Below are 11492 nucleotides of genomic sequence, written 5' to 3'. Positions count from 1 at the left end.
ACCCCCCCCCCCCCCACACACACACACACATTATTAGACATGTGCAAAGACTAAAAATTAATTTCAAATGAAATGGACAAAAAATAAAAACGTTTAATTATTTTCATCAAACAAAACACATTTTTATGCTATTTTGGATTCAGCCACTGGCGTGTTCTGGAGGCAAGGCGCATGACGTCATATAACATCGCACGTGTTGGCCGCCGCCATCTTGGTGTATATCTAGGTATACACCAAGATGGTGGGGCCAATATTGGCATGTGACGTCCCCTGACGCCATGAATGCACGGCGTCATATAACGTCATGCTTCCCGCCTCCAAGATGGTGGCACGCATTCAGAGAACACGCTGGTGGCCAACATGGCTGCTGCACATTCTCAAACAAATTATGTGCCTGAATACATGTTAAGTATATTCGGACATATACAAATTCATTAATTTTACATGTAGTCTAGGTTTTGTGTTCTGTTTTCTATTTTTACTTTTCTAGATGCACTTACTTGAAGAAAGGGTTCTGCGTGACTTCCTGACACTTTATTTTTATAGACTCTATTTTAGTTTGACATTTATTGTTTGCCTTCTGTTGTTTTATTTGATAAGAATACTTTTTATTGTGCCTACAAGTGTAATACCTTTGAATAAAAGTTGTATTTGTCACTGAGGGGCGCTGTAAAGCTTTCTTGCACAGGGTGCCTAAATGCCTAAGGCCGGCCCTGCCTGTATGTCTAATTTTAAGTCCTCTGCTTCTGTTACAGTAGCTGCTGCTTCCCTCTCTATAGCAAGTATCTCTATGTCCGCCTCTAGAAAGGCTTTCTGCTGCTCTATAGATGCCTCATACTGTACCTTCTCAGTCTTCAAGCATGCTTTCTCAGCTTGCATCCGTGCCTTTTGCCACATTTTCCCTGCTTCTAACTGTGCTTTTTGCTGCACCCTCTCAGCCTCTAACCACATCTCTTGCTACACCTTCTCAGCCTCTAACTGCGCTTTCTCTTTTCATCTACATTTCTTGCTCAGAAAAGGTTGTTTTGGCCTTTGAAGCTTCAGCTTTTGCACATGCAATGGGGAGTGCGTTATTTGCAGATGAAGATCTAGAGAAATCGAATACCTTGGGACCCTGTTTTAAGTGAAGATTTCTGACTATGTGACATGTTGGTTCTGTAGGTGCTTGCCTGTGTAGAGACTGCTGTATTGTCGCATGCAGGTGGTTGTGCTGATGAGTAGCAAGCCTCTGTGTAGTCACTGCTGTTTATCCCACCTGCTGGGTAGCTGCTGTTTCACTGTTCTGTCCCCGCTACATGTTGCTCTGTGGCCTGTGTATAGATCGACATCCAGCTAAAGCCTCCTATTCTGCAATAGCCCAGACTGAGTGAAATCTTGATGCTTTAGCAACAAAACAGGGTGGGGTATATATACATATAAAAATGTATTTATATATACACACAGCATATATTTACATTGGTCCAGTTTGGCACAATGTAAGCATATATACATATCGATGATACCTGGCAGGACCCCGGGGATCCTGCAATACACTGTAGTAGCCACAGCTGCTACAATGTATTAAAGCATCTTCTAGGGTCCTGAAACAGCTGCTTTGATGGGAGACTCCCCTGTGCTGTAAAACCACAAAGAGGGGAATTTGTCAAAACAGAGAGAGAGTCACTCAGCTGATTATAATGGTTATTGTGCACAATAAAATATATAAAAATAAAAAGTTGCCCAAACCCTGTAAAGGTATTTATCACATTACCAAGTGTTATTAAGTGTATGTTGTGTCAACCATTTATTGACTTTCACTAGAGAAATGTTTAAAACTGTTGGTATTTGTGCCGTTTATTTGACATAGGATAATATTTAATTCATATTTCAATTTCAGTTACGGACGAGTTTATGCTACCGACCCCTACCACCACACACTTGCTCCAACAGCCACCTACGGCGTTGGTGCCATGGTAAGTTTCCTGTTGATGTTTTTACAATAATGTTTTACTACATATGTTTATTTTGGTCTAGCATTTCAGGGACATAAATCTGTATGAAAATTTTTAGGTGTAATTTAGATTTAAACAGTTATAGGTTAGAATTATAATTTGATGTCAAGCCATTATATTTTTGTATACATACTAATACACACACCCACAGTAGATTTTTTTTGTAACTTACTGCTATGGTAATGTTGCTGCTGTGGTTTTTATTGTATTTTATATTTTGACATTTAGTTGTGGGATGGTAAACTAATATTTTAAAAGTTTAAATTGTTTGAAAAGGAACCTTACAAAACAAATCCATTAAATTGCTTTGTTTCAGAATGCTTTTGCACCCTTCACTGATGCCAAGACTAGGAGCCATGCTGATGATGTCGGTCTCGTTCTTTCTTCATTACAGGCTAGTATATACCGAGGGGGATACAGCCGTTTTGCTCCATACTAAATGACAAAACCATATAACTCTTCCAGTGTGGGGAAAAAAAGAAGCTTTCCGAGGCCTGGGTATTGCAATACATGCAGTAGTGCATCATTTTAGCAACTCTAAATAACTAAATAAAACTCAAAAAGAGAAACATTACATTTTTTATCCTATACCTCAGATATTTTGTTCTGTGTATTTTAATATTGTGGGTCTTTAATTTATGAAGGTTCTGTAGTTGATTGTTGGCTGTAGATTTTTTTGTGGTTGACCTAGAAATCTACTACTGTAGATATGAATAAAATATTTTAAGGCCACAATCAAGAGTGTTAACCAATTATATATGCTGAATATTAAGCTACTGGAATTATCACATTTTGCAAGCGTGTAAGTGACTATAGTAGTCATATCTTCATTTACATGTAACTCAGTTTATTAGGGAGGGCTAAAATGCTGATACATCAAAGCAAAAAGGTTTCCACTGCACTAAATCTTATTAAGTGACTGTCCTAAATTATTTATTTATTGTCCAGAGCCAAAGGTTGTGTTAAATTTGTGAATCTGACTCTTTGTATATACAACCTGATGAAATACTATTGTAGCGTACCCCTTTTTAAGTATTCCATCAGATAGTATTCAGCTATTAACGATTACTATGTTCATGTATAACAGTTTGAAAAAATAAAAAAAAATAAAATCAGAAAAAAATAAAATGTGAAAATATAAAAAATGTAAAAAGAAAAAAAGAAAAAAGCTAGTTAGGTCATTTACATTCTTTTTATATTACTTCCAATATATTAAATTATTGATATCATTGCTGATTTTTATAACGTGGGAGGGGGAATGTTATTAAAAAGATAAAAAAGCACTGTTTCTACTTTTTCTTTTTTTTTGAAAGCTGTAAAGGGAAAGTAATGAAAATAAATTAAATTGTTTGTACCAGTTAACATTTAAATCTGTGCAGTGGAGTTGTTGAGTTCTAAAAAATAAAAAAATAAAAAAAATATGCAGCCTATAATGCTTTAGTTTTAGCCTAGTAGAACATCTAATAGAGAAAAGTATCATTTTTATGGAATTACATATTAAATATATTGAGATTTATATAAACATTTTACAAGTATTGCAATCATTTAAGTAGAGATAATCAAGGTATTTTCAACTGCTTGGTATTTTTTTGAAAACATTATATTGTGTAAGCAATCTGCAATTTTTCAGTTTGACAGAGTTCTTCTACTCCTGTTTACGTTTTAATTAGGAGAGAGACTTGAAATACTGTATGTCAGTTAATTATACAAGAATTGACAAACAGGCAACAATGTTTATTATTGCTAATGCTAAGCAGTCCCGTTAAGATCCATGTTTTCTAGACTATATGGATTATATCTCTGTATAGTGAAATTATATATCTAATGAACCATCTTCCATAAAATGTTTTTCATACTGGGAAACAATTTCATTCGTTTGACTTACATGGGTCTTAATGGTATTTTTTTATTTAACGTGAGTAGTTGTAGTTTACTGCTATAATGGTTTAGTGCACTATATTTAATGAGAAGATTTTTACCAAAATTAAAATTTAGTATATATTAGACCATTATATAAATTATTTTAATTGCTAACATATTGAACTTTCATTTTTTGTTTTCTATACTGTGAAAAAAATTCAATTTTTCAGACTCGCTAAACCAGTCATTACATAAAGCACTAATTTGTGGTCAGAATGCATGTATATCTTGTAATTTATGAGAAGCCATCCATACAGCAAAAATACATGATTGGTTAACTTCTGATGCAATTCCATAATAAAAAAGCAAATAACACCTGTGATTTGTTGTCATACATGATAAATGTTATCTTGTATTTTTATGGTTTTATGTGGCCAAACACTAGCAATTACCACAACTCTTATGTAAGCTAAGAACAGAGATTTGGAGCCAAACGTATTATCAAAATATTCTATTCAAATCATTCCTGAGAGGCAGTTGTATGATACTTAGTAAACCAACATATCAGTAATGTATTAACCATTATGCAAATGAATACCCTACATTATTGATATGTTTGGCTATGTTATTAAATATGATATATGAAGAAATACTGCTTTTTTAAACAGGAACTGAAACAGTGGTACAACACATAAAGGACACATGTCTACTTCTACTCAAAAATATAAGTATTTCTTTACTTCAGCAAACATAAATCCCAAACATTGACTGAATGTTGAGAAACACAAACTTAAAAATATGTTTGAGGAAAAATGTACTGCTTAGTCTAGAAACACCTACACAGAGCAGGGAGAGTTGAATTAAGAGTAGTAAGTATTGTGTATTAAAGGATAAAGATACAAACAATTCCCTTTGTCATGATACTGAAAAATTGCAGTTTGTCTGTGCATTTGTGTAGATTCTTTACATGGTGTCCTATTTATGAACTAACCAGAGCTATGGTGGTCATGAGAGGGTTTGTTCTTGTATTTGTATTTGTACAAATTATTTAAAAAATAACAAAAATAAATTAAAATGGGAGGTAAGGACTAAACTTGGGTATGAAGCCCTTTGCATTTTTTTAATTGCAAACAATATCTTCATATGTGCTGTGTCGGTCCAGTGAGACCACCACTGTATTCAATTTTTAACTCACTGCTGTGAATCTACCAACTTGCTATAAACTGCTTCAGATACAAGTGTTTGTGACCAGATTTTCTCTTTGTCATCATATGTGCATGCAAGTATGATCAGTTGAACATACATCAATAAAGATCCACAAAACATGAGATGTTTTCAGTACTGTTTCTAAGTATAGAGAGTATCTTATACTGTATGTTAAAAAATATAAAGAAAAGGTACAAACAGATAAGATAGAACTTACTGTACTGTGTGTCTTATTTTCAGTAAAAAAGGGATATTCCCTTCAGTATATTTAAACTATATGCAAATCCAATTTAAAATGTACTGTAACACTGGGGGAAAAAAAGACAATATTTTTTTAATTGATCGGCATCACCTCTTAAATCAACAGTGGGGGTTTGCAACGTTTTTTTAAGACATCTCATACAGATAGTGATTTTAATCAGATTTATTTAACACATGTGATGTGACTGAGTGGTATATTTATTCTCAATAAGAAAGGCAGATAAATTACATAATGATATTAGTTGGGAGAAAAAGAGGTATCCATGTGTCCCTGACTGAATCTTCCATTAATTAGAAAATAATTAAATGTGTTTGTCTGAGATAGCTTTATTTGTGTTTTTTATTTTTTTTAATAATATATATTTGGAATGTTTTCATGTATGTAAATATTCACTGAAGATATAAAATATAAAATAAATTATTAAATGCCATGTGTGGATTATAGTGACTTCAAAAACAAATTATCAAAAAATCTGCAAACCCAGAAAATGCATATATCTGTCTTTAGAAATGAGTGTTTATATCACTACAGTGGTTTGTGAATAAAGAACAATGGTTTGTAATATGAAAAAAAATTAAAGCTTAGTCTTAAAATGTACAAATAATGTTATCATGGGTGTTTATTTACTTTGCTAACAACACAAAATGAAAAAAGAATGCAAGGAAAATAAAGATTTTAGAATGCTTTACACTGTATACCTGTATCAGCATTTTGGTTCTACACATTGTGGGGTCTATTTATAAATGGTTTCACACAAAATATAAATAAATGCCAATGTCAAAAACATTTACTTTTTTAAAAGAGAATGGATACAAATTTGAACATCGGTCAGGCTTTAAACTATGGAGCTGAGTTACAAAAGGAGTTGAGAAAGTTTGTGCAATACATTGTGTGAATATTAACTTCAATTATCCAATCACATGCAGATGAAATAAATAAACAGGGATTTGCTTTTTACGTGATTGGATAATTGAAGTAAAAATTATTTAGTAAATCAGCCTCAGAATCTGTGTTTCCACTGATGAGATTGTCCCTTACTTCCTGTTTATCTGAAACATTTTACCTAGATAGAAAGTGAGGGAAATTCTCTATAACAGGGACAGGCATTAATAAAAACAAAAGATCTAATTTTTCTTCCCTCTACAAGATTTGATTTTCCCTCACTGCCTGTTGTGCATGACACTGTCTCACATAGACAGAGTAAGGAATCTCAGAAATGGGCACAGACTGCAGCAGCAAGTTAACAGAAGTTATAACCATTCTGCATTATATTGCATTAAAAAAATATTTAAATACAAGAATTAATACTAGTCATTTTCTTTTGACATTTTTCCTTCAAGTAAAACTAAGAAATTAGGTGATCTAAATATTTTGTATAGAGATATCTGTACATACAGTAAATACATTGTATTCCTAATACTAATATAAATGTCATAAACCTTAAATCTTTAAAACAGAACTAAAGTCTGTCATCATGCCAAGAAAAAACTCAAAACCCCATCTACTAATGTCTGCTATTGCAAGAAGACTTCCAACCCACTTTATTTTTTCTCTTTCTTTGTTTGCCAGTGTAGTCCACTTGAGCCAAGCACTTGTGGAAGCCAGCACTATCTTGATTTTGTCTCAGTGATAATTTCACATTTGCCTCTACCCTCAACTGACACCAAAATGAATTCCTGCACATGTGCACATGAAAAGGAGCCTAGTTTGTCTTTCATTAGATGGTTGCTATGGTACTGTGACATACACACACACACACTATATTGCCAAAGTATTGGGACATCTGCCTTTACACGCACAAGAACTTTAATGGCATCCCAGTCTTAGTCTGTAGGGTTCAATATTGATATGGCCCACCCTGTGCAGCTATAACAACTCTTCTGGGAAGGCTGTCCACGAGGTATAGGAGTGTGTCTATTGGAATTTTTTACCATTTTTCCAGAAGAACATTTGTGAGTCTCCGCTCTAATTCATCCCAAAGGTGTTCTATCTGGTTGAGGTCAGGACTCTGTGCAGGCAAGTCAAGTTCCCCAAACTCGCTCATCCATGTCTTTATGGACCTTGATTTTGGCACTGGTGTGCAGTCATGTTGGAACAGCAAGGTGTCATCCCCAAACTGTTCCCACACCATAATCCCTCTCCACCAAACATTACACTTGGCACAATGCAGTCAGGCAAGTACCATTTTCCTGGCAACTGCCAAACCCAGACACGTCCATCGGATTGACAGACAGAGAAGCATGATTTGTCACTCCAGAGAAGACATCTCCACTTCCGAGTCCAGTGGCGGTGTGCTTTACCCCAAAGTTTGGAGGTCTGTAGCTATTGACAGTTGGCGACTTCTGTGCACTGTGCCTCTGACCCTGCTCTGTCATTTTCTGTGGCCTACCTTAGTGGTGAAGAGATTGGAGAAGGCAGAAGTGAACAAACTAGGACAAAATAGCTGAACTGGAGAATTTTTCCAAATCAGCTATGTTGGCCTAGATTGTTAACTTCTCCAAACTCTTCACCCTTTTGTGAATAACCCCATAAATATTTAGAAAGGTAGGTGCCAAGTGTGTGGATTATGAGTATCACACCCCTAAATACAGTATATGAATTAAAGAAAGCAGAAGGCCACCTGAGCACAAATATCCGGGGGCTATGTTATTACGGGGCTTTCAATTGATACTCAAAGAAAGTATACTGACAATGAAATTCATAAAGTTATTCATTTTCTTAGTTTCCATTAAAAAGCAAACTATAACAAAAAAGCAAGATAAAATATTCACATGAAATCTGGAAGCCCAGATATAATCTGAAAGCAGTACGAACCCACCCAGGACTATAACTACATCAAGATGATTTCTCTATGGTATTCTTTGTATATACAAGATGGCTATAAGTATAATGAATATATAATGGTGCTTGGTCCTGATTTCTCAACGCGTTTTGCACTTTGGCTTCCTCAGGAGGAGTGTTTGCTAACATATTCCAATAGAATAATAAACAAAAAATAATGAAATACCAGAATAAAGAACCCTACAGACTAGGAGGAGAGATATATTCAACAGAATCACAATAAATAAGTTGAACATATATATTACTGTATATCCTTCAAAATGTCATAACCTGTGAGTGCCAGCTGGAAACCATAGCAAGATTCAATGGGGAAAATATCCCCAACCCCTTGGTGGGGACCGCAAGGGGGTCAAAATCTAATGCTGGAATGTCAGTCAGGGTGATCTAAAATGAAAACTAATATAAATAAATAACAAATCAGTGAAGAATAAATCAAAAATATCACTAATTAAAGCTGATAATGAGCTCTACAAAGGTTAACTTGAGGCCAAGAAACCTCATTGCAATCCCTCAAAAAAAAGAGAAAAACCAAAAAAAAGAATGGTTTTAAAAGTTCTAAGGTTCTTTTAGTCTTGCCCACATAAAAGGCTTTGTGTTTTTGTGGGCAAGGCTAAAAGAACCTTTAGAAAAAGGTCAAATGATCACATCTGCCTTGCATCAAATGGAAAAATGACCATCAGTAGGCACATTGGGTTGTACCACCATTTGGATACATCCATAATAAAATGAACACCGTCTTACAGACAAGACATAGCAGACTGCAAATTGGTAAGGATATTTAACTATTGCAATACAGTGAGTATTTTTTAAATCTGGTTTGATGAAAGTAATGATTGGATAATGTGTATGGAAGGCATTTATTTGCAAATGTTGTTTAAGGCCAGCTCAGACTAAAGATATTCTTGAGTATGAGAGTATTGAGCTTGTGTAGGTAAATATATCTACTATACAATGCACTTAAACAATTTTAATGTTACTACAAATTGAAAAAGCAGCAAATAGTATCCAATTCATGCCAACACTTTGCACGGATGGTGGCTTGAAATCCTGGCAGTTACTAGTTTCAATCCACACTTATGATCTGGACCCATTTAACCACTTGCTGCCCGGAGCAATTTCTTACATTTGCACACACACATGATCAAATTTGAATTTTTGGCTAGCTTGAGCCAGCTTCAGACCCCCAAACAATTATATATTTTCTGACAGCAGGGGGCCTGTAGAATAAAAAGATGCTACTTTCAGACCCCTAATGTCACCTAGGGACCCCAAAGAAGCTGATGAAGCAGATATCTGCTTCATCAGCTTCTTCTTTTGGTTCTAGGAGCCAGACAATGTGCCCAGTGACACCGGAAGTGATGTAAAGCACATCACTTCCGGGTCCAGTGATCAGAGGAGAGCTCAGCAGCTGGAAGCCACTGAGCTCTCCTCCGATCTTTAAGGGGAGACCCTCCACGCCGGTCCTGGGCTCACACGAGGGACAGTGGAGCCTAGGAAGCCAATGGCAGCAGCGGAGTGGGGGAAGGGGACACGGCGCCACACCCTACAAACGATCTGGCGCCAGCAGCCGTGTTCTTTGTATAACCACTTCCAGTGGAGGAAGTAAATTTACGTGAACCTGCTGGAAGTGGTTTAAGGGGTTCCCAATCATGTAGCCACTATATCACATATAGCAGTGATCACATGCATGACAGAGGCTTCACTGACACATAGACAAATCAGATACAATTACAGAAATAACAATAATACTTTCAATATTCTATTCAGTTAAATTTTTACATATCAAAAAATGTATCTATGTGTGTGTGCGGGTGTATCTAAAAAATATAGATATGCAAATTAGTCATATAGTAATTGTCAAGTTTGCACTGTTAATTTTGTCTTGAGCATCTAGGCTTCAATTATCCCTGGAAAATGAAAAGATTTAAGCCCTCATTCACACTAGAAAAGGCCAGCACGTACAGCTCCGTGCTGCGTGCATGGCCGTATCGCTCAGCTACCGAGAAGAACAGGCGCTGCGTGTGATTAGAATGCAGCCCACGTCCTTCTCTATGGGAGTATGCGGCCGTATGTCGCCCTACGTTCACCCGCCCTGCATGTCCATGCAGGTGTCCGTACACATACGCTGACAGGATGGATCCTGTCTGCATCCGAGCAAGGAAACACGCACCCATAGGGACCTTGCACTTGGGGTTTGTTTTCCATATGCCACTGAAATCCTCATCATACAGTTCGTACAATAAAAGGTTTATCTTTACACTAGTCATAAATGGTTTGTTTATTTTTTCCATCGAGACATTGAGCTCCAAAGTCTGAAGAGACTGTTCCCGAAGTAAAAGGTTGTCTAAGTATCTCATAATCGAATCCTCTTGCAATGAAAGAGCCCTAGAAGCGGAGCAAGAACCTTTGTAAAATCCCCTGGAGCCAAAGCTAGGCCGAAGGGAAGAGACACAAATTAATAATGAAATTCACAGCAATGTGAAGAAAATGCTGATGGGCTGGAAAAAAAGGATGTGTAGATATGCATCCTTTATGTCCATAGAAACCAAGAAATCTCCTGGGTTAAGAATCAGCTTAAAGGAGAACTATGGGGTCAGTGTTTTTCCCCATAGTTCTCCTTAGGGTAACGGGAGGACACAAACTAGCGTCCTCCCGTTACCCTAAGCTCAGTATACCGCGAGCTACAGTTCGCGGTATACTGAGACGCCACAGCCGGAGCGGATCCCGACATCGATGTCGAGATCCGCCCAGCTGCGTGAGTGACAGCTGGCTCTGCCTATCTAGAGGCAGAGCCAGCTGTACCCGCCCCCTCCCCCGTCTGTTCTGCCAGTCAGCGCTGGCAGATCGGAGCGGGGAGAGGGGAATCCAGCGCCTCCCCCCGTCATGGCAGAGAGCCGTGGCAGGATCGAGAGGTGTGCGAACTCGGTATGTGTTCGCTCACCTCCCGATCTACTGAGCCGACCTGTGGCAGTCTCATTGTCACAGGTCGGCTAGAACTATGAGGTGAGTGGAAATCACTCATCTCATAGTTCTCCTTTAAGCAGCCCTGTCCTTATCAGAAGAATCAAATTCATCAACAGATGCAGAATCCTCCAGAAAGGCAACTGTGGTTCCAGAAATATTTGGCATTTCTTCTTCAGAATCTATTAGCAAAGGAGAAATGCAACTTTTTTTATCCTTCCGGTGACCATAAATCTCTCTAACAGAGATAAAAAAAATCCCATAGTAGCAAACAATTCAGCTTTTGTAAGAAAAGCTGAATAATTTCTCAAAAAGGCAGGGGATGCAGTATTAAAAACAGACATCATATAAATATGGTCTTGTTCTTAGTA

The 11492-nt window shown here is 36.8% G+C and overlaps 1 protein-coding gene across 2 annotated transcripts in view; it reads left to right on the top strand.

The window, feature by feature from the left end:
• Positions 1-4216, top strand: part of RBFOX1 (RNA binding protein, fox-1 homolog 1) — a 248948-nt gene extending 244732 nt beyond the window's left edge. Inside the window, exons 10-11 of one of the 2 annotated variants that reach the window (XM_018556718.1) lie at positions 1877-1952; positions 2386-4216. In XM_018556718.1, coding sequence (XP_018412220.1) covers positions 1877-1952; positions 2386-2434 — 125 coding nt within the window. In that variant the 3' untranslated portion in view covers positions 2435-4216. Of the gene's footprint in view, positions 1-1876; positions 1953-2307 lie in introns of both variants that reach the window. The other variant, XM_018556720.1, reaches the window with a different exon arrangement.
• The last annotated feature ends 7276 nt before the right edge of the window (positions 4217-11492 follow it).

The sequence above is a fragment of the Nanorana parkeri genome, unplaced genomic scaffold, assembly GCF_000935625.1.
Source record: "Nanorana parkeri isolate BGI_ZX_2015 unplaced genomic scaffold, ASM93562v1 scaffold249, whole genome shotgun sequence".
Taxonomy (NCBI): Eukaryota; Metazoa; Chordata; class Amphibia; order Anura; family Dicroglossidae; genus Nanorana; species Nanorana parkeri.
The sequence above is the reverse complement of the archived record's forward strand: the minus strand, read 5'-3'. Positions and strand labels throughout refer to the sequence as shown.